Raw genomic sequence first — 24,209 nt, 5'->3', positions numbered from 1 at the left:
TTTGGCTGGGTATAGCATCGCATATGCTATGTCTTGCTGTTGGAGCTTCTTCTTTACCACAGTGTACTTGCGCCTGGCCTCTTGAACTGATGGCGTAAAGTCTGGAAAAATGCCAGGGTGGTATTCTCATAGTGTACTTGCTTCCTTTCTCTGGCCAAGCGCAGGACAGCATCCCTATCGCGGTAATTAAGAAAGCGAGCAATGATTGGTCTTGGCGATGCTCCCGGGGGCGGACGAGCCACCAGGGATCTATGAGCCCTTTCCTCTGTGAGATGGGCCGAGAAGGATTCCCTACCAAATAGATCCACAAGCAATTTTTCGATAAAGTCCTCCATGCGGCATACATTTGTTGACTCCGCAAGGCCCAAAATTCGGACATTATTTCGTCTGGAGCGCGCCTCTAAATCCTCGTTTTTATCGGCAATAATTTTTAGCAACTTTTCCATTTGCGTCAGCTGCCACTTGCTTGTGGTGGCTCCATCCTCCAAGTCCGACACTCTGGTTTCAGCTTCCTTCAAGCGCTGGTCATGTTGGTCCAGCTTGTTTACCATGACCTCCATCCTCCTGTTCATGGTGTCCATCTTTGCATCTATGGATGTGAGGCTTTGCTTCATACCCAGCAGGAAGGCCTTCCAGTCTTTTTCAGGCATGTCCTTGGCTTCCGAATCTTCGCGCTGCGAAGACTGCGACCTAGGTGTCTTTTGTGTCTCAAAGGGGATTTTAGTTTGCTTAGTTTCTGTACCCCCCATATTATCAGCTGCAGATTGAGGCTGAGGAACAATCCAGACACTCCCTGCGGTCTCCCCCAGGTCCAAACACAGGATAAAAAGCAAGAAGCACCAGACTCCGGTGAGTAATTAAAGTGTTTAGTAGCAAGCAGGGTCGCGCCCGCCCAGGATGACAAGCAGCAGGTGTCCACACAGTATACTAGGCCGGTTCTCTTAAAGCCCGTCGCACCCTGGAGGCAGTGCGCTCATCTGATCGATAGCAAGGGTATCAGAAGAGGACTCAGGCAGGTAAGTTATCCAAGCAGGTACTTCAGGATAAAGTATACTTCTAAGACACAGCGACTACAGGCCCTCAGCTCCCATGTTACCTCCTCTCCCCAGGGTCACGTCGTGTGCGCCAATTCCAGCAGCTAAGGGGGGGCTCTGGACACTGCGCTCCCTGCACATGGGATATCGATCATAGGTCCGATCTTAACCCCCCAGCTCCTGCGGATCTCCGACGCTTAATCGAGATAAGAGCTCTCTTAGTAGCAGCCTCGAGCTGTCTCACTAAATGGCGGCCGCCTTCATTACGGCCCGGAACTATGGAGAACTACCAGTTCTGAGCATAGCAGCCAGCTGAAGGTGGACCCAGGAACAAGAGAACGTTGGCCCTCAGCCTCTGAGCAGGGCGAGGTTCCTCCTTACCAGTAGAACAGCCGTCTGACGCCTCAGGGCAGCAGCGGCAGGTCCGCGGGCATCTCAACGTGACCGCGTGTGCATCTCCGGCAGGAGCAGCGCAGGTATACAAAATGTCGGCCGTGCTCGTAGCGTCTGTGCTCCCTGGGCACCAAGTGCCCACAGCGCTTCCTTCTATGGCCAAGTTGGGGGCCAATATAGAGACAGGTGGCGCCACCCTGAGCCGCAGGGCCTCCCCTGCCGACTCTCGCAGCCGAAGACCTCCGGCTGTCCCTCCCGGAACGGTGCTCCAGCAGGCCCTAAGCGCCAGTCCTCTGCTCGCGGCACGAGCTGGTCAGTGCCCACAATCTCTCGATGCGCGATGCGGCACCCCGCCTCCTCGGCCAGTCACAAATGCAGAGGTTGGACTGGAGTGGCCCTCCGTGCTGCGTGCCTCCTGCTCGCGGTCTTCTTCCCACCCCGACTGCGGCCTTTCGTAGCCACTTCCCCACTCCGCAGGCACAGGAGCGAGACCCAGTCGCCCACCAGCAGCTAAGCAGCCACAGGCGCGTCTCCACACCGGACCTTCCGCCACAAAGTGGTATCACCGGAGCCCTCATCACTTTAGCAGACTCGAGGTGAGGTCAGTGCACAATATAAGCAGAATAGGATGGTCAGAGAGGATGGAATATAGCTTGGCAGGGCTCGAGCCTCACCGGCGAGCGGCCATATTGGTCGTGCGCCACCTAGCGCCCCCTTCTTTTAAAGAATAATTGAAGAACCAAGTCTACATCCCATATTGAAGAATATGTTAGTTTTGGGGAATTAGTATACCTAAGCCCCTTGAGCAATCTGCAGACTAAAGGATCTTCAGCTATTGTATTCGCATAACATATCAAAATAGCTAATCTACAACCACAAATAGTGCAGAAGGATTTGTGTTGAGCAGTTAGAGGCTAGAAAAAGGAAAACTTCTGTGACATCTCTGAAATGGGAGCAATGTTATTTTTCAGGCACCAGCAAGCGCACATTTCCCAAGATGATTTGTAGGGCTTGGCTATTCCCTGAGCCCATGCGGCCTGCCTGAGTGGAGTAGACAACAGTGAAACCTCTGGGACAGTACCCACGCTGCCCTGGAAGATTTCAAGCCATCAAGCTCCCTGGAAGTCCCATCTTATGAGGAAAAACCCAAACAATTCCACAGTGAAAAAGGGGAAATAAAAGAAGAATTGTAATTTCCACAAACAGCTCCAGGAGAGAGGGGAACCATGTTTGGGCTCTCTTTAGTGGTGCAATTACAACCGTCTGAACCTCCTACCTGCATATCTCAGCTAACACCTAGAGATCTTAAAAAAATGCAAAAAATCATAAAGATGCTCAGTTGACTTGTCCTGAAGGACACTGATCACCGTTAGTGCATAAGGATCTGGCCTACAAAGGACTCCAAATTTGGTTCAAACCAATAAATATCTCAGGTTGTAACTTCCACGCGCCTTGATCTACCTCCGTTCTGTACAACCAATCTCTTACTATATTTCATGATTTAGATGATAATCTGCTTTGAGAGATATTTACCTCATTAGACAGAAATCCTGCAGAGCCTTTGCTACTTCTGCTAGAGATTTACACTTTGTTTCTACCAAATGATTTATATATGCCACTGCCGTTCATGAGCAACATGATTCCACACCCCTTCCTAGCTTTTGCAAAGCTTTAGATTGCAAAGAGCAGGTAAGAAGCTCTAAACAATTTATATGTATTCCTGACTTCTGCTCTGGCCATCTCCCACCAGTTGAGAGGCTGTTACAACTATTTCCCCCATTCAACGGCCTGTGTCTGATTCTAAGACAACATCTATGGGTATAGGAAATATTGCACGTCATTCCAAACATCTAAATGATCTAACAATCAAGCATTCTCTTCATGACCTTCACAATCTAGCGTTAGTACAGAAGTCATTATTAGACCCACCGGTCTGGCCAACTGTCAAATAGAAACGAAGGAGAGTTTTTTTTAGCTTATTTAACTCCTTTTTTTTTAGAGCTAATTGGAACACGTAAGTTAAAGAGTTTTTGTTTTGGTATTCACCAAGAAACCCAGACATTCTGTTCATTGAGAAGGGATAAATGCAAACTTTTTCCAGTTTCCTGAATGAATGGCTATTTTAATTGTAAACTCACAGTCTCCTGGTCTTGAGCCAGGAAAATCATGTTGTCTGAATAAATCAATATGTTTTAGGTGTTTATGGAAACACCAAGGCAGAAAGTCCAAAGGGAAGAGTGAGGAACCAGCACTCCTTCCTGCCTCAAAAGAAGTGAAAAATTGGGACTGATAGATGAGCATCCTGCAAATGCATCCTTGCCATCCAGTTCCCTGGGAGAATAATATCTTCGGCTGCATTATAGTGTTCATTTTGAAATGTTGCTTAGAATAATTTGGTTAAACTGTTTCAGGTTCAAGACAGGGCAGAACATTATGCTCTTTTCCTGACAAGACAATTGTTGTCAATAAACCTTCTTGGATAAAGAAAGCACTTCTCCATTGTTCTTTTTAACTCTTACTCTATTACCTCCTGCAATTTTAGTTGTATTTCTGCTTCTTCAATAATTATGTTATTTCAGCTTATTTTGAAATGATTGGGCACAGAACTCTATGTGGAACCCATGACCCAATTACAGAACCTGATTATTGCTTGATATTTTCTGCTACTTAAGAAAAATGGAGGCAATTCTGTCACCTATTCAGAAAAGGGTAAAAGCTAAGGGCCATATGTATCAAGGAACCAATTTGCGATTCTGTAATAGCGATTTTTAAGAAATCGCTATTTCAGAATCGCAAATTGGTTTGTATCACGAAAATTGCAATTTTGTAGCGATTTCTTGATATTCCTTAATTGCGAATTCGCAAATTGAAAATTCGCAATTAAGGAATACTTTCCCATTCATTTCTATGGGCCAGGGGGCCCATAGGAAGGAATGGGAAATTTTTCTCAATTTGCGATTGGCAATTTGCTAATCGCAAATCGAGAATAATTTCAAGGTTGCAGGGGTGTCCAAAGGACACCCTGTTGCACCCCTGAAATAAGCATGGGTGCACATGTGGTGCACATACATGCCCTAAGGGCATGTATCTGAGTCACATGGCACTTTGAAAAATGCAAAAATGGGCATTTTTCAAGAAATTCGCAAATTACCACCAACTTGAAGTTGGTGGTAATTTGCGATTCCTTAAGGACAATTTGCAAATTTTTTTTGCTTCATACATTGCATTTAAGGAATCGCAACATTTTTGATTCCTTAAATGCTATTGCAAAATAAGGAACCGCAAATTTTGCGATTCCTTATTTTGCACCGGATTTTCCTTCATACTTCACATTTACCAAATTCGCATTCGCAAAGGCCGAAATTCTGCGAATTTAGGCCTTTGCGAATGCGAATTTGTATGATACATATGGCCCTAAATCTCTTATCTGGGGCATTGTCAGCTTTTCTTTGACCTCTGCTGATGGACCCCCTACCTTCTTTTCTCCTTTGAGTGAAGAACCTTAGCCACTGATTCTGAGAGAAATGGGCATGATAGAGCCAGTATTCAACTGTGTAGGTGCTGGCAAATAATCTCCTGTACCTGCCGATCTTGGGGAAAGCACAGCTCCCACAACACACATGCTAGTATGAATGATGTTTGCGCAGGGAGGTAAGTGCTTCAACATAGATCCACATCTCTTTAATGAAATGATCAAAGAGTAGGGCTTACATTTCTGAACCAAAGGCTGAGCCAGCTAAATCTCCTAGTTTACTATTGATTTTTATTAAGAAATATTTCAGCTAAAATAGCTTTTTTAGCATTACCTAAAAAGCATGATGCTCTCTGGGCCCAGCTGGATAGGACAACAGCGTCGTCTGCTTCCCCTCACTCTTTGGATTGTTCAGCCATGCAAAATATCTTTGCCAGAGTTTACCTCCTGACCTTCTTACCCTTCAACACATCAGAAATTGTGAGAGTCCTTTCAGCTCTTTCCTCCCTAGTTCCACTCTCATAGTAATTCCTAATCCAAAATCCCGTATTCTGCTAAACACTACCCCATCTATATTTACTTTTGTTATCTCTTTAGCCATCCAAAATTCTTTCTGAACAGGTTTCCTGCCCCTGATTTTCTTAAATAAAGAGATTTTATAATTCTCCCTCATTGTGGTATAGTAAGCCAACAACTTTTCTGTCACGACTTTCCCACTGTATTCTCCAGCAAACAATGTGAGTTGTAATCCCTGTTTTAGTACTCTGTCCCACCTTTCCACCACACTGTTCTTGTGAGGAAAAGATACAGAGCCGCATGAATGTCTAATTCCATGATGTTAAAGAAAGCCCATTTTACTAGAAACCAGCTAGGCATCAGATGTCAGTAATGAAGTCTCTCGAAAGACCTTTTCTCTTAAATAGTTCACTCAAAAGCTCGATGATGTCAGCAGTATTGACTAGTGAGACAGATTTGATTTCTGCCCACGGCTAAAATGTATTTAGGATAAGCACCCACAAGTCAGAAGGGACCAGAGATGTCCAAAAACAACCTCCTCCACAGACCTTCTGCAGCTACAACACCTTGAATGGTTATTTAATAGTATTCTGCAATTTATTGCTTCTTGAACATGCTACACAAAACCACAATTTCTCTGTAACACTCTTGTCTACCTCCGGCCACCAGAATCCATTTTAAACCTTCTTTAAGTAGTGTGCATTCCAGGTTGACCTTCTTGAGCCATTGAGAGAACTCTGTCCTGTAGAGGACTGAGAACCACCAACAATTCACCCCGATACAGGACCTCATCCCTCCACAGCAATTCATCCCTCAAACCTTGACAAGTTAAAACTTCTCCAGTTACCTCATGATTGTGAAGCCACCCCTTCTTCATTTTATGCAGTTGGCACATAAACTCATACTTTCTCACAATATCAATCCACTCATTCTTCAAAATGCTGTCTCCTTATACTTCCTATGCCAGTCCTATAATTTATCACTCATTATCCAATATCAACTTAGCTTTGTCTTCTGGAATAGGCTTACAGGAATGGCAATCAGCCAATACTTGATTATTTCCTGCACCTACTCAAAATTGAACTCACAAAACAAAAACTGCCATTTAAACATACGTGGGGTCTTTTCCCACTGCCCTTTGTGGTGAACAAATCCACAAATGGACAGTGTTTAGTGGGTACTGCGTACAGAAAATCCCAATTATGCTATCTAAAATAGTTAACGCCCCACCTCCACACCAATGACTACATTTAATCACTGGAGTACCTATCTTTCGATTTCCTCTATGGACATGATTAAGGGGCTACAGTCTTTTATTTACCTGCTCTTCCTTGCAGAAGAGCAGGACTGATGTCATATTACTGGAACCGGTGAAAATTACAGGATCACAGCTAGTATCAAATGGTACCAAAGCAGGCACACTTGCTATCTCACTCTTCAATTGCACCACTTCACCTTTACAGTTCTCATTCCACAGAAAAGTACACAAGTTTTCTTGTGTACAGCAAATTTGAGAAGACCTTTAGAATAGCACTTGGCCTGTCCAAAAAGTGTTTCTTGCTTTTGGCACTGAGGGCATCAAGGATGGGAAAACATCATCTTTTTCTGAGGGTGCAGTTCCAGCATATCTTACCTGATGGCCCAACTAATGCAAACTGTCTTTTACAAGTTCACATTTATCTTTAGATGTTGTAAATCCATGTTCCTTCAACACTGACAGTCTATCAAATAGAGATATGTCATGTTCCTCACATGTGGAACCAAAAACCAGAATGCCTTTCTGTAAATAGGAGACTTGCACATGCATAAAAAGTGCTCTGCAACGCACAATGAAATCCTGACGAAGCTGACACCAAACTGAAAGGCAAGAGCTTTAACCTAAGTGGATCCTATAGAGTTATACATTTTTTATGGCCTTCAAGTCATCCATGCAGAGCAATTTGACGATAGATCTATAATAAATCCGGGGTGGTTAATATGGCCGTCCTCTTGATCAAGATCAACATTTGCCCAATATTTAGGGGCCGATTAGGATGGCGGACGGACTTGCGTCCGTCCGCCACCCTTGAGGAGGAGGGAACGTCCGCAGGGGCTGCGGCGTTCCCTCCGTGCTGATTAGGATGTGACCGCCAGGGTGGCGGTCACATCCTCTATATTTAACATTGCGGCGGGTGCAGCTTCAAGCTGCACCCGCCGCAATGTTAAAAAAGCATGTTTTACATTTACATGCACAAAGCGGCCGGCACCGCACGGTGCCTGCTGCTTTGTGCACGCAAATGCAGGGGGGTACCATAGGTACCCCCCATGTGCACCCCCCACCCCCCATTCACCCAGGGGGCCCGCAACGGGCCCCCAAAGTGAATGTCCGTATGCTTTTCCATGGCGGAAAAGCCGCCGTGGAAAAGCATGTATTTACGAACATCCTAATATGGCGGACGGTGTCTCATAGACACCGCCTGCCATGTTATAGCTTTTCCGCCGCGGTCGGAAGCCGACCGCGGCGGAAAAGCGGCGGACGGAATTCCAGACCCACCAGCCATCCTAATTTGGCGGTGGGTCTTTGGAGGCTCCGCAGCGGTTTTTCCGCATCCTCCAGGCCGGCGGACACTTCCGCCGGCCCGGAGGATGCGGAAAAATCGCCATCCTAATCGGCCCCTTAGTAAGGAATGACAACCAACTCACACATTTTCTTTTGGGACTCTCAGTTCCACTTTTAATCTAGTACTGCTATTGATGTTGTTGTGTATATTGACAACCTTCAACACCATCTCCCACACCACTCTGTTAACTAGATTGAGGGAGATTGGTGTCAGGGGCTTGTCCCTGCAATGGATAACTTCCTATCTTTCAGATCATCACCAGAAAGTTAAAAGTGGCTCAGACTATCTGAAGAATTCCCAGTTAAATCTGGAGTACTAAAGGGCTAATTTTTCAGCCTTGTGCTTTTTATTGTTTACTAGCAGCCCGCCCCAGCGTTGCCTGGGGCAGAAAGGGGCTGGGGGCAGCATTTGAGGCTTTTTGTGCACTAAGGGCTCCCGCCCGTCCCTCTGTGCACACCCGCTCCCGCCCCCCTCCCGCCCCAACTCAGTCCCGCCCGACTCCTCTCGCCCATCCCTCTGTGCACTCCCGCTCCCGCCCGACTCCCTCCCGCCCAGACTCCAATGTGCCTTTACCTTACCTGAGCCGCCGCTCCTTCCCGCGCTCCTCACTTCACCGCCTCTCCTCTTCGTCATGACGCACCTGAGCCGCCGCTTCTCCCCGCGCTCCTCACTTCACCGCCGCTCCATGTCCGCCGCTCCTCCTCGTCATCACGCACGTCGCGGCCAGCGCTACGTCGCGGCCGGCGCTACTTTCAGGGCACTACTTTTATTTTTTTTAAGTTATATTTTTAAATTTACGTTTTTTAATTTTTTTTTATAGCCTATGTCCATCTGCACACCCTGACAATTTCTACAATGTATCGGGTGTGTGGATTGGCGCTGTGGTTCCCGAGTTTACCTTGCCAAAAGGTTTCTGTTCTCTCTTTATAATAGTAGTATAGATGTAATCCTGCTGGTCAAACTCATAAGTTATTTGGGGTTTTACCTGATGATGTATTAGTGTATGCAGGTGATACCAAGATGATAATCTGGCTGGAGGGCTGGCCATAACCAGAACTGTCGTACGTTCAAAATCTGCATGTAGGAGACATCCAAATAGTTGAGAGAATACAATAATCAGACACACACATTTGGTTAAGTATATCGTAGTTCTCTCAAATTTAGGACCAACTGCAACCCCAAAAACAGTGACCATGGATGTTAAGGCTTACCTGGGCAATACATTTTAATTTCAAAATGAAAAAATAAGGTACTTTGCACCAGTCTGTTTCATTTACAGCTGTTGAAAAACGTTCTTACTTATCTCCTGTGGAAGGGAATTTGACAGTACAGTCTATTATTCTAACAAGCATGGATTATTTCACAGTTTTAAACAAAATAGTCATTAAAGGGTTGAAACTAATCCATAATTTAGCAGTACGACTCATTTTCAGGCTACCGAAACAGGTGGCTGTCTCCTCTCACCGAAAGGCAATTCATTGGCTTCTGGTGGAAAAAAGATTTGAGCTTATGGGCCTATGCTTGGTTTATCAGGCAATTGAGAAAACAGGTTCTTTCAATCTCCAGAATTGATAGTGAAGTATATTCTAGCTAGCTGTCATTTGTCAGCATCTGACAAATAACTTGACAATTAATCTCTTTGAACTTGTCCAGTTGGGACTAAAGCTTGGAATGTTCTCACTCATACTTTGAAGGGGATAAAATCATAGCTCACCTTCAGAAAGACAGTAAATATAATTTTGAATGACCCAATAAGAAGTAAGCAAAATACTACAGCATTTGTTGGCATCAGGAACGTATATTGGGCAACAATTAGAGCTTTATAAAACATTATACAATTACATAACATAACATGACTAACATGAGCTCTATATGCCACAACTCTCAGGGACAGTCACTGCAAGGACTCTATTTGCTCAATGATACCTTTTCGACACAACCAGTCTAGCTCGCTTCTTCTGATAGAAAGTGAACTTGTAAATTCCAGCCTCCAGCAGTGTCCATATGTAAGGGATGCAGTAAATACCATCTTCTTTTGCAAACTTTGGGGCCCATTAGGATGTCGGGCGGATTGCCTCCGCCAGGGTGGCGGTAGCCACCGCCATCCTGGCAGAGGCAATCTGCCCGACATCCATGCCTGCATTCCCCCCCGCCAGATTAGGATGGCGGTGGGGACAGTGGCGGACGGAAAGACCGTCCGCCGCTTTACCGCCGCGGTCGCCTTGCGACCGCGGCGGTAATAGAATAATATCCTATGGACACTGCCAGCCATATTACAATGTCCACAGTAAGGGGCCTTTCCGCGGCGGCAATGCCGCCACGGAAAGGCAGGCGGTGTTTGCTGTGGGGGCCCCCTGCGGGGCACCCAGGTGATGCCAGCTTAGGGGGAGGACAGGGGGGGGTACCTATGGTACCCCCACATTTGCATATGCAAAGCGGCAGGCACCGTGCGGCGCCTTCTGCTTTGCATATGCAAATGCATTCTCTTATGTTTTGCATTGCAAAACATGTAGGATGTGCCCGCCACTGTGGCGGGCACATCCTAATTCCCCCTACAGGACCCCGCCCTTATGGCGGGCGGACAAAGTCCGCCCGCCATCCTAATGAGCCCTTTAGTGTTCCAATCGCCAGATCTGCTGTTTGTTCTTGCATTGTTTTACCTTGGCATAATATGATCATACTTATGCTAGTTTGTTTACTTTCAGTATCTGCTAACAGAACAGCAGTTGTGTGGTATCAGAAGGCAATGTAGGTCACTCAAGGTATCTCAAGGCAATGGAAAAGAACCTGAAGACTTGTAGTCCCTTAGAACCTGCCTGTTAGAATATAGCATAGTGAATGACATATATCTTTTCCTCTTCTCCCATACAGATGCCCTCTTTTTTTGTTTTTGCTAAAAATCTGTTTTTTGACTTTTACAGAACAAATTAGGTGCCAATTGCATGGAAAGGTAACATCATATAGTCTTCAGATCCATTGACATAACCGTGCATGCATGCTTAATTGAACTGTCCAGTGAAATGGTAGATGGAGCTGAGAGAAACTTAGGAGGGGCAAGTAAGGCCCATCAGAGAGTTGTATCAAGGCTTGAGGGTCTCTCAGGCGCCGTAGACACCAAACAAAGGGCGAATGAACAAGGAGAGGTGTAAGAATCTGGGAGGGGGAGGAGTAGAGGAGGGCAAAAGGGAAGAGGGAGGGAGAGGGAACCAGCGGTCCCCATCGAGGTCTTAAGGGGGTGATATTGTGCCCGGTGCCGGGGGGAGAGAATGCAGTTTGTGAGGCAAAGGGTTTCCAGTGGTGCTCTGTCAGAGTCATAAAGCAAGGAGGGGGTGCTTCATGTCTAGTTGTCAAAAAGGTGGAGGGCTCACAACCTGGGGGGCTGGAAGCAAGAGAACACCAAGCGGGATAGATAGTGGAGAAGGGGTAACCAAGGTCGCTGAAATTTCTTGTCAGTGTGTGCGAGCTTGTGCGTCATCTGCTCCAGCGCAATGGTGTGCCAGAGCTGTGTGAACCAGGATGCTGTGGGAGGGGCCAACGGGGAGCACCAGGAGCATGCTATGAGCAGTTTAGCTGTGCCCGTCATATTCCACGCTAGGTACCAGTCTTTGCGGTTAGTGATGCAGGGCAAGAGCCTAATATGATTGTGTAGTAGTCGTCTTGAATTGGATATCCCAAGGTGCCCTTGATGTGGCTCAGGATCTCCTTCATGATGTTCTTCAGGGTAGGGCATGCCCGCGATATGTGGTGAAAGTCACCTCGTGGGGCCCCACACCTCCAGCAGGAGGAGGGATCCACGGGACGCATGGCATGTAGACGGGAGGGAGTATAATACCATTGAAACATGATCTTGTAGGCTGCCTCCTGCTGAGGAATGCTTCTGTGTATGTCATGCCAAAGTTGCTCCCAGTGTCTCTGGGTGATGTCGGGCGTGCCGTCCGAGGACCACTTCCATTGGTAAGGGTGGCGGGGGAGGGTGCATGATTGTTGCAAGACTGAATATATTTTAGAGACGAATCCTCGAGAGCCCATGTAGTTGCAGACATGGTGTTCAAAGAGTGTGAGGGGGTGGATGGCAGCTTGGCAGTAGGGGGCTTAAGAACCCTGTGGCAAAGCTGGAAATATTGGTGATGAGCAGTTTCAGACAGGTGGAAGACCCGTTTGCATTGTTGAAAGGACTTAAAAGTCAGGCCTTGAAAGAGGTAGTGTAATATCCTAGATTCGCCCGACTCCCCCTCTGAGAAAGACTCCCAGGGAAGAGCGGGAGAGAAGTTGGGATTGCGTGCTATGAGAGTATGTGGCGATGGGAATGTGGTCAATCCACGCCTTACAGCCAATTTGTCCCAGATCTCCAACATGGTGCATGTTGGAGTAGTGGCGTAAGCGATACGTGGACGGGAGGGTTTAGGCAGCCAGGCGAGGTCCCAAAGTGGTCGGCAGGCGACTGCCCTGTCCATATGCAGCCAATATTTTGTACTTTTCCTCACCACCCATTCAGAAATGAAGTGGAGGTGCACTACCCAGTAATAGCCTAAGTGGTTGGGGCATTCCAAACCGTCTCGGTTGCGAGGAAGCATTAGGAGTGCTGCAGATATGTGAGGGTGTTTTCCCCTCCAGATGAAGGAGATGAGGTTTGCCTGCAGTTTGGTGATGTCTCTGGTGGGGATGGACATGGGGAGCTATTGGAATAAATAGAGAAGTCTGGGGAGAATGTTCATCTTCACCACGTTGAAGCGGCCCAACCAGGATATATGGAGAGGCCTCCACTGGCAGAGGCCTTCTCGAATCTCTTTCCATAGGCGAGGCCAGTTTGCCCACATCCAGGGTGTGCAGAGGTGGGAGCAGGCAGTAGGGAGAGGGAAACAAATAGGTGGTTGATGCGGGAGTAGGATAAGTGCACATGCGAGTAGAAGGAAAGGTCTTTAGAGTACTGGTGAATGTGTCGCCTGGTATCTACCAGGCCAATGTCCCCAATGTGTTTCTTAAGCGATCCAAACATAGCTCCAGTACCTTTGACATGAGGAGAGCTTCTGTCTAGCTGAGGGTCCCAGACCAGGTTAAAAGTGCCCCCCACGACTATGTTGCTTCTCGCTGCCCTAAGCTGTTCATAGAGGGGTCGGTGTACAAAGGTGTCCTGAGCTTGTTGGGTGAGTAGAGGTTAAGCAGTGTCAGTATGTCCCTCCCTGTCTCAACTGCAAGAGTGATAAATCTCCCACCAGGGCCCCTGGTTAGTTTAAGAACCTTTGTGTGGGCGTGCCATTTGCATAAGATAGCAACACCCAGGGTTTTGGTGGTGGTATATGCCCAGTGCTGATGGGGATATTCTGGAATGAGCCATGCGATTGCAGTCTGCATGGAGCAGTTGGGTTTCCTGCAGGAAGATGAATTCTGGGTTGTTCTGTAGGAGGTATCGCTAAACCTGACGCCGCTTGCTGTGGGAGTTTAGCCTGCATACGTTGAGAGAGAGGAGCTTAAGATCAGGTGTGTGGGTCATAAGTTGGGATTGAGACACAGGAGGCCTGTCAGAGTGTGTGAGGTGGCAGAGGCTGAAGGGCCCGGTTGATGTGCCCCAATGAGGGTGTGAGCAGGTATGTGGGGGAGAGACCTTGAGGGGACTGAGGAGGCAAGCAGGGCATGGGGGGGTAAGAGGGCAAACAGGGCCAACTGGGTGAGACTCTCCATTGGTGCCAAGGACATGGTGCCGGCCCGGGTAGAGGGGTAGGCCTCAGTGGAGAAGAACTCAGTGAGTGTGGGGCGTGGCCCAGTGTGGATCAGGTGAGCAGTATGTTCAAGTAGTCAAACCTATAGGGGAGAAAGTATTCAATGAGGAAAGCAAGACAATAGGTAACAGTGGGACAAGCTCCATGCCCTGGGCCCTGCTGTAAGAGCTGCACTCCGTGGGGTCATGGAACTGGCAGTGTGGCATTGATGGTGGAAGTAGGGTCCAGATACGTGAGTCCCTCCCCCTCCAACAAAGGTTGTGCCCCCCTACAATTTCATCTTCTGGATATGTGCGATGATGTCCGCTTCAGCCATTTCCGCTGCCTAAGGGGCCCCAGTGAGGTGAGAGCAACCCCGCTGCCAGGCCCTGCACCACTTGGGTTGTCAGGGGTCCGCATGTGTTTTAAGGGAGGAGCGGGGGTCCCCATCCTCGGGGTTTCCCGGGAGATCCTGGAGGGACTTGGCCTAAGCAAGGGAGCTTACCAGGCATTGTTTGCCGTTCCAGGTGAAGAGCAGACTAAAGGGATGGGCCTATTGGTATTTAGTGTTATGAGATCATAAGTGTTCTGTAACGGGCCCGAAGTACCTCCTCTTCTTCAGGGTAAGGGGGCGAGATCTTGGAAAATTTGAATGCGCCCCTGTTATGTTCTAGAACTGCTCCATCGAGGATCTTTGGCAAGCCTATATAGGGTTTTATTTTTAGTAGGAGGGAATGCAAATCATTTATTAGCATGCAAGATAAAAATTAAGGTTGTGCTTATGTAATATTTACATATCGATAACAGCTATTCAGCGAGTATTGTGTTACATAAGAATCACGAAGTAAACACAACTTCATGCCATTTGGCGCTTATTATTGATGGACATGCTAATAAGGCGGTACAAAAGGGGGTGGTGATCTGGGTGATATATATATATATTCACTGAAAAAAACATAGGTTTCACACTCGTTATAGTTAGGAATTAGCATTTAAAAAACCTTTCAAATTCACGGGAAAAACCATAGGTTTCACACCAGTTATAGTTAGCTGAACATTTTACTCATACAAAACCATTGAAATTCCCACGTTATAGCTAGTTGGACTCACTATAACCCGCGCGCCCGCAATCCACTGCTGATGATGTCACATATTACATCATTCATGACATGGTCAGTGACATCACTGATGACATCACTGATGACATCTCAAATGACATCACTGATGACATCACTGATGACATCATCCAGTAAATGTGTGTTCCTGTAAATTAAAATTAAAAATGTGTTTAATATATTGTAGAATGAGTGTATGTATGAGTGTTTGGATAATGGATTTAGTAGGTGCGTGACTGACTGTATGAGTTGGAGATTAAATGTGTCTTACTGAATGCATGGGTTAGTGACTAAACTATCTGAATGTGTGCATCATTATGTCTGTTGTTGTGTAAGCTGCTGCATGTGTTGATCAGTAGCTATATGAGTGGCTATATGGGTTATTGATTGGTTGTCCAAGTATTTGTATGTGAGGGTGAGTGTGTGTGTGGGTGGCTGGGAGGTGTGTGACTCTGTGCATATATGTGTGAGCAGTTGATTCACTTGGTATATGGGTTCAACAGTGCATGTGGAAAGAGCTGTATGGGTGGTTGACTGTCTGCATGGGTGTGTTGGTGAGTGAATAGCTATCTCAGTGCTCCATGTCTAAGTAAGTACATATGTAAAACACAGTGCATGTGAGAGTTGGCATATATAAATGACTATACATGAGAGCCTGTGATTGCGTAAGTGACTGTATGGATCAATGAGTACTTGTATCAGTCATTGTAAAAGAGAGTAAGTATGTGTTAGTATATGTTTGAATAAGTAAGGTTTAGTGTGTATAACTGTGTAGTTGAGGAAATGGGAGTGTGATTGATTCTTTGCATAACTGACTAGGTGTGTGAGTAACTCTGTGGATGAGTGTCAGCGTGTGAGTGTCTATATAGGTGTATGAGTGGATATGATAGTGTTCTATTGATGAGTGACTGTATGTATGAGTGATTGTATGGGTGAATGAGTGGATGTGTGTGTAGACCTAGGAATCAGTGAGTGCGTATGTAGTTACGGGTATTGGTGTGTCAATAATTTCAGGAATGGTAGTTTGTATTTAACACTGGGTGTATCAAAGGCTAGATTAGAGTGTGAGGAGGTGCATTGTATTATCACATGGATGATGTCATCAGTGATGTCATTTGAGATGTCATCAGTGATGTCATCAGTGATGTCATCAGTGATGTCACTGACCATGTCATGAATGATGTAATATGTGACATCATCAGCAGTGGATTGCGGGCGCGCGAGTTATAGTGAGTCCAACTAACTATAACGTGGAAATTTCAATGGTTTTGTATGAGTAAAATGTTCAGCTAACTATAACTGGTGTGAAACCTATGGTTTTTTCAGTGAATTTGAAAGGTTTTTTAAATGCTAATTCCTAACTATAACGAGTGTGAAACCTATGGTTTTTTCAGTGAATTTCAAAAGTTTTTTAAATGCTAATTCCTATCTATAACGATTGTGAAACCTATAGTTTTTTCAGTGAATTTGAAAGGTTTTTTAAATGCTAATTCCTAACTATAACGAGTATGAAACCTATGGTTTTTTCAGTGAATTTCAAAGGTTTTTTAAATGCTAATTCCTAACTTTAACGATTGTGAAACCTATGGTTTTTTTGTGAATTTCAAAGGTTTTTTAAAAGCTAATTCCTAACTATAACGATTGTAAAACCTATGTTTTTTGCAGTGATTTTCATTGTTTTTTAAAAAGCAAATTCCTTTGTATATCGACTTTGTAACCTACGATTTTTTTTTATTAGCTGTTTTTTATAAGTATTAATTATATATTTAAAAAAAAATATATTTGTTCAATGTATATTTGTTTTTTAATCATTTTTTCCTGGCGCGCACCGGCAAGCTTACCTGTATCATTTTGACTTGGGGCGCTCAGGGTGCGCGCACCGGTAAGCTCTCCCGAGAGCGCAGCAAGAGCGCTATTTCTGCGTTCGTAAAAAAAATATGTATGAAAAGTAAATAATAATGCAAGACATTCAGTACCATACTTATAAAAGCAGTATTTTTGATTTACGAAATGAAAATGATTTTCCATTTCCGTAAAGCTACCAAAACGTCACTCAGGCGCGCCGCGTAAGCGCCCCCGGAAGCGCTCCGGTGCGCGCAGCGTAAGCGCGTCAAGTCATGTGACCTTAAAATAACACTTTTCATTGGTTGCTAACAGTTTTTTTTACAAAGAATAAAATCCCCACCCATTTCCTTCACTTCTTCTTTCACTTTTGTGACTGCAAGACCTGTCTTTTTGCTGCTTAATCTTTGTTGAATTATCATGGCTGCCAGAGCATCGAGCAGCAATGATGACTCTGATGGATTCATTGATGAAGAGCCTCCTCAACCTAGAGTTAAGGAGCATTTTATCTGGAAATTTTTTGACATTCCTGAGGGACATAAGAAAGTAAATGCTGAAAAGGTGGAGTGTAAGATCTGTCATACTGTACTTTCCAGAGGAGACCCCACAAGGAAGTACAGTTTTGGTAATTCTACCATGATTCGCCACGTCGAGAGAAGGCATCCCCAGAACTATGCCCGGGAGAGTGTCAGGGCTCTGGCACGAGAGGCTCCAAGAGATGGTGACTCTACTTCAACTGGAGGAGCAACTACATCGGTGAGGGGGCGACCAGAAGAGCTGATCCCTAATATTCAGCCTGCTTTTAATGAAGCCATAATTAAATGCAGACAATGTGATCAGCTACTTTGTTATGGGGAACAAAGTGTTATGCTCATGGTTCGAGCACTAGAGAACCACCGCTGCCGTCCCCAGCCCTAATTTTGATTATTTCTTTTTGCTCCTGTTGAGCAATTTCCCATTCCCTGTTTTTGTTTTTGTTCAAAAAAAAGGAAAAAAGAAGAAAAAAAAAGTTCTTTTCAAAACTACCTCCAATTCTCACCAAAGAGCTGTATTCTTAAAAAAAATGAAAAAGAGTAACTGAAGGGGAGTGCAGTGAGAGAGGAGAGGAAAATGAGAGAGAAAGCAAAGAAAGGGACGAGAGGGGAAGGGAAGTGAAGTAGGGGGACTGAAAGAAGGTGAGTGTGGGGAAGGAGAGTGAGGAGAAGGAGAGTGAACATGGGTAATGTGGATAAGTGAAGAAAATGTAGTAAAAGAACGGGGGGGTGGAAGGGTAAGAAAAGAGCAGTGATGTTTAGGAAAGAGTGGAGATACAGACTGCATAAACACAAGTGAGTGTGAGACAAGGTGAGTAAGGCAGTGAAGAAACAGAGAAAGTGAAAGAAAAAGTAAGAGTAGAAGACTGAAGGCCTCATTTATAAGGCCATGCGTCACTTTTACGCCGCCGGTGCGTCACTTTTTGTGACGCACCAGTGCTGTAAAAAATGCACCTTGTTGAGTCATATTTACAAAGTGACGCATCTAGGTAGATGCGTCACTTTGTAAACCCCTGCGCCACATTATACCTGCACCAGGTGTAATGTATGCAAAGGGGGCGTATTGACGCAAGAAAGGGTCATAGAAGTGACGCAGTGAAATCTATGAGATTTCACTGCGTCACTTTTAGGACACCGTTGCGTCAAAATCTTGCGCCTGCCTCACAGCAGGCGTAAGACTGATGCAGGCCCTTTCACATGGGTCTGGCCCCATGTGAAAGGATGCACTGCTGGAGTTGCGTCACTTTTGTGACACAATCCAGCAATGCATCACTTTTGCGCTTACAGATACGCCAGAAATACTGACGTATCTGTAACTCCTTGCGACATAATGCGTCATACATTAAATATGACGCATGAGTAGAAGACTGAACGCCTCATTTATGAGGCCATGCGTCACTTTTACGCCGCCGGTGCGTCACTTTTTGTGACGCACCAGTGCTGTAAAAAATGCACCTTGTTGAGTCATATTTACAAAGTGACGCATCTACGTAGATGCGTCACTTTGTAAACCCCTGCGCCACATTATACCTGCGCCAGGTGTAATGTATGCAAAGGGGGCGTATTGACGCAAGAAAGGGTCGTAGAAGTCACGCAGTGAAATCTATGAGATTTCACTGCGTCACTTTTAGGATACAAATGGGGGTGGGGTCGCACACTACTCACACACCGGCGGTGTCGCCCCTAAGGACTCTGGTCAATGTAGTAAAGTGTTCGCGATGCATCATCTTTCGATCTTCTGCTATCTTCGCTGTCTTCGCCATCCCTGGACACGTGTTTCGGGGTATTACCCCTCATCAGCAGGGATAGGCCGTGTACTGGGGTTGCCGATGGCTGCCAATATCTGCCAGGTATAGTACCACTCAGGCGCGTAGGTGCGGGATCCCAGGCTCGTCAGCCCGCTGCTCAAGGGAGCTTTAAAGTTACAAATGGGGGTGGGGTCGCACACTACTCACACACCGGCGGTGTCGCCCCTAAGGACTCTGGTCAATGTAGTAAAGTGTTCGCGATGCATCATCTTTCGATCTTCTGCTATCTTCGCTGTCTTCGCCATCCCTGGACACGTGTTTCGGGGTATTACCCCTCATCAGCAGGGATATGCCGTGTACTGGGGTTGCCGATGGCTGCCAATATCTGCCAGGTATAGTACCACTCAGGCGCGTAGGTGCGGGATCCCAGGCTCGTCAGCCCGCTGCTCAAGGGAGCTTTAAAGTTACAACGTGTCCAGAGATGGCGAAGACAGCGAAGTCGGTGTGTGAGTAGTGTGCGACCCCACCCCCATTTGTCACTTTTAGGATACCATTGCGTCTAAATCTTGCGCCTCCCTCACAGCAGGCGTAAGTCTGACGCAGGCCCTTTCACATGGGGCTGGCCCCATGTGAAAGGATGCATTGCTGGAGGTTTGGGGTCATGAAATTGTAAATTGGGGTGGGTGGAATTTAACTCCATGGAATTCTGCGGAGTTACATACAAACTCTGTGAGAATACAACGGGCGGAAATAGGCATGTCGTGGTGCTCACATTGTGATTTAGTGATGGTAGCACGTTGCACACTAAAAAATCAGTTTGGAAGGCACCACATGGTGTGTGCCAGAGGTTGCAGCTACTAGATTTGATTTTTCTGGTGCAAAAATGTATTTTTAACCTTTATTGCTAAAAATCATTTTCTGAAAACATTTCACCTGATTAATCTGAAGGAGGGTGAGCGCTTGACTGTGCTCTATATTTTTTAATTAATGTATTCAATTGAAAAAAGTTTACAGGACCACTTTAGTAGTTAAGTTAATGATGTGGTTTGGATGCATCTTGAACACAGAGTTGCTTCAGAGCTATGCGCCGCAGTAGGGTGTCATTGGGATACAAACAGTTTTGAGCACCCACATGATCAATACAATAGTCATATGTTCATTCAAAAATATACTCATGGTGTGCTTTTTTTCTCTTCTAGGTGCAGCAACCTACATAAAAGAAGCAACCCAACCTGCGATTCTGCAGGACAAAAAAAAGGCTAGTGAAACAGAGCAGACACAGATCACGATCTCACCTAAAGGTAAGTAAACCTAAATGAGCGATCTTACATGAAACTTTTTAGGAATGTCTGAACTAAAACAAATTCTCAGAATAGAACACTTTAACGTAGATCATATGTGGTCTATATGTGTTGTAAGTTTCACACATGTTTATTGTCAGTTTTTTCACAAACATCAGGTTCTATAATGTTCTCACTAAATGTATTCACAGTTAGCACTGAATTTAAAGGAAAATTCAGGTGCTAGTGGGCCTGGCAGTCATTATGGGCCTCATTACGATGGCGGTCTGACCGCCATTACCTCGGGCAGGTTTCCGACCGACTATATATCGGTGGTTTTACCTGCCTGATTATAGTGCTACTGCCATGCAGGCTGTTGAAAAACAGCCCTTTTCCATTGTGGCTTGTGCTGCAGCCCGAGGAAAGGGCCACAGCACAAGCCGCAGTGGAAAAGCGCAGTTCTCAAACATCCATGCACCATGTGCCAGGCACTATATGGTGCCTGGCACACGGTGGCTGGATATTTGGGGGTGGGCACCACATGACCCACCTGGGCCCATGGGGGTGGAGCACGGGGTACAGAAAAACTCCCCATTGCCTTTACATAGTAGTTGTAAAGGCAGACGGAAAACAAACATTGTAATCCCTACGACGGAGCCTCCACAAGCACTGCACCCATTGTAGGGATTATGCTCCGACCAACGCTCTGACAGGCTCCTTGAGCCTGTTTGAAGGCTCTTCAGCCTGCCGTAGGCATCAAACGGTCCCTGCTGTACTCCGACCAACTGCATCATTATGCAGCAGTCGGACCGCAGCCTCAGATGTCGGACATACCGTCACTGCAGCCTGAGATGTTGGATGCGCTGCCACTGACGGCCTCTTGGGCCCTTATTTTGAAAGAGGCCGTTTCCTCCATTCCAATGAAACAAATGGCAATAATTAAAGGATGCAATAGGCTGAGGCATTTCAAGTACATCACTGGATAGTATCAACACCATCAATCCAGCAGTACATTTACTCATCAGCAGTGTCTGAAAACTATCAAATCGAGTTAAAAATTCTTTATTGTTTTGGGTAATTAAAACTGTAACAATGTTACCTACAAAAATAGTTAATATATCGAATAAAATACATTAAGAGTGAGTATCATACCATTGTTTAAGCCATGTCATTTACTATAAAACCACACTAAGGGCTTAATTCTGAGTCTGGTGGGCGGGCGCGACTCTGCTTTCTATTCAAAGCTATCACCCTAGCCATTATTCTTTTGATTGATGATGCAGGCCGAGCCGGACTTTGTATTATTACTGTATGATATGCTGCACTTTCTACGATTGATCTGTCAAAACTGTGAACAACTATGGATATATTGCTATGATGTGTTCAAAAAGGTAAATAAAGTATTAAAAAAAGTCGCAGTCAGCCCTAATTGTTTGTTTTCATTTGAGCAGTTCAAGTCTTTAATGAGACAGAATAGAGCCTATTACAAAAACCTAGATTACTTTGGACCATCTTAATCCACAGGACGAACAATGAATTGATCAATAGTAGTCAGCTTTATAAAATGCAACGATTCAGATTTGTTAATAGACAATTAAGTCAGCAACAATTCAGATATGTTAATAGATAATAAAGTCAACTAATAAAGTGCAATTGTGGTAACATCATATCGCCATCTAGTTAGTGCAAGTACTTATCAGGGAGTTCTAACTAAAACTGACCCCAACGATTAACAGAACACCCAAGGATAACCCTGTTATACTATTGGCTAGCACCGCAGTTCAGTGTCCATTTCATCTACTGATCCATGGAAGTTGACCACTCACCAGGATGCATTAGTGTTTATTCCGATTTAAAGTGTACTGTCTTTTCTTGTAATGACAAATATTTTACAGCTTGGAATTCCATTGGGGTTAGCAGGATCAAGACTTTTTTGGCAGCCCTGCATGTGCCTATGCCCCTAGCATTAAAGTTCTTTTTAATAGAGTAACACATGTCTTTTGTAAGAAGGAGCTTATACAAATCAGATGTATAAAGTCCTCCTTTTTGGATCCACAAAGTCTGCATGATGTAGGGCCATTGTATTTCCAAGACGGTTGGTTCACCAGTGATGGTAATTGGCCAAATCGAATCACCATCAACCTTCTCTTTATGTACAGCAAGAATGCAAGACTTAAGTATAGGGCCGGTTTAAGCCTGTCATAGTATTTAAGCACCATCCAGGTGTGCGAGCGACAGCTGAGGGTATTTTTGTTTTCCAGATACGAGTGCATATTTGCAGATTTATTTACCACTTGCCTGAAAGTCTCTTATTCCAGAACTTAGCTACGTTTGGCAGTTGGTTCACTGACAAAATATCAATCCTCAAAATATCGTCCTACAAAAATAATGTGAGGAACACCTCGATATAAGAAATATGGTCATTGTATATTTACGTAAATGACACAAATTTCGGAAAAAAAATCATTGTCTCTAATATCGTTGTCTAAAATATCGTTTGAAAAAAATATATAAATTAAAATAGTAAACAGTAAATATATTACAAAAATAACACTAATATAATACAAATAAAACATTTTAATTGATTTTAAAATAAATATAACAACTTTATTTATTTTCAAAAACTAAAACACACATACATTTATTTATTTCGGATTTGTAATGCGCATGGCTGCCTCAGCAACGAGGCGTCCCAGCGCAACCAGAGACCAAAGACAAGAGCCATAGAGATTAAACAGCAGGAGTAGAGAATAGCCAAGTCTTTAAGGCTTTTCGAAACTCCAGATGGTTCGGAGTGGCTCTAATGGGAGCCGGGAGCGAGTTCCAAAGTTTTGCCGCCATAAAGCGGAAAGAACGTCCCCCAGCCCTCGCTCTCCAGACTCGATGTGCGCAGACAAGCGCAAGGTCAGTAGATCTCAACAAGCGCCCAGGCACGAAGGGCTCCGACAAATGAAGTAGCCCTGATGGGGCCTGGTGTGTCAAGATCGTATGTGAAATACACAGCGCCTTGAACTGAATGCGCTTTTCGAAAGGCAGCTAATGGAGTTTAGGGACCACATGCGCCACCGAGCAGGATCTAGGCAGTGCAACCAAAAGCTGCGCCACCGCGTTCTGGACCCTCTGCATGCGCTTAATGCTGGCCTTATTAGCGCCCAAGTAGAGGGAATTGCCATAGTCCAGTCTGGACAAAATGGACACCTGGACAATGGTCTGGCACACATTGGGAGGGAAGAAACCAAGCATAGGTTTCAGGCCTCGCAAAAGCCCGAAATAGAACCCTGCAACGGCTTTTGTTTGTTTATCGAAAGTCAAGCCATTATCAAACCACACACCCAAGTTCTTCACAACCTCCTTAGGGAGGGGGGCGGGTTTGAGGCGTTCCGGCCAACACTCATCAGACCATAACTCCTGGTCCTTCCCAAACAGCAAAATCTCTGACTTACTGGCATTTAAGTGTAACAGTTTGCCGCCATCCAATCGGAGATGGCCAGGAGATCCTCCTTGAACTTGCCCAAATTGGTATTGCATTTCTTTGAAAAAGCAATTACCAATTGGGAGTCGTCGGCGTACAACACCAAGGACAGCCCCCTGCCCTTTGCCACCTCCGCTAAGGGTCTAACATATAGATTGAACAAGAGTGGGCTTAATATGGAGCCCTGCTGCACCCCCTGGTGCAAAGCAAACTCCAGAGAGTAGAAAGGTGGTACTGAAACCTGGAAGGACCTTTCCTCTAAAAAAGACCGGATCCAGTCCAATATATATTTATTTACATATATCTAATTAAAAATAATATTAAACTAATAATTGTAATTGATATTTTAATTTAATAATTATCTTTAAATGTATCAAGATAAATAAATATACGTATATACATATATGCAATAGCATAAAATATTTAAAAACAAAACAATTTATTACAAACAAAAAAGTAAACAACATGAAAAATTACAATTTACTAATAATATATTACCAATTAAAAA

The 24,209-nt window shown here is 45.1% G+C and overlaps 1 protein-coding gene across 2 annotated transcripts in view; it reads left to right on the top strand.

The window, feature by feature from the left end:
• The window catches only part of LOC144770376 (scavenger receptor cysteine-rich domain-containing group B protein-like), a 417,105-nt gene that overhangs the window by 96,885 nt on the left and 296,011 nt on the right, over nt 1-24,209 (top strand). For both annotated transcript variants that reach the window (XM_078654845.1, XM_078654846.1), the window contains one exon: nt 20,149-20,250. In XM_078654845.1, the coding sequence (XP_078510971.1) occupies nt 20,149-20,250 (102 nt within the window). The remainder of the gene's footprint in view (nt 1-20,148; nt 20,251-24,209) is intronic.

Source organism: Lissotriton helveticus, chromosome 7, assembly GCF_964261635.1.
Source record: "Lissotriton helveticus chromosome 7, aLisHel1.1, whole genome shotgun sequence".
NCBI lineage: Eukaryota > Metazoa > Chordata > Amphibia > Caudata > Salamandridae > Lissotriton > Lissotriton helveticus.
This window is presented reverse-complemented; position numbering and strand designations above follow the sequence as displayed.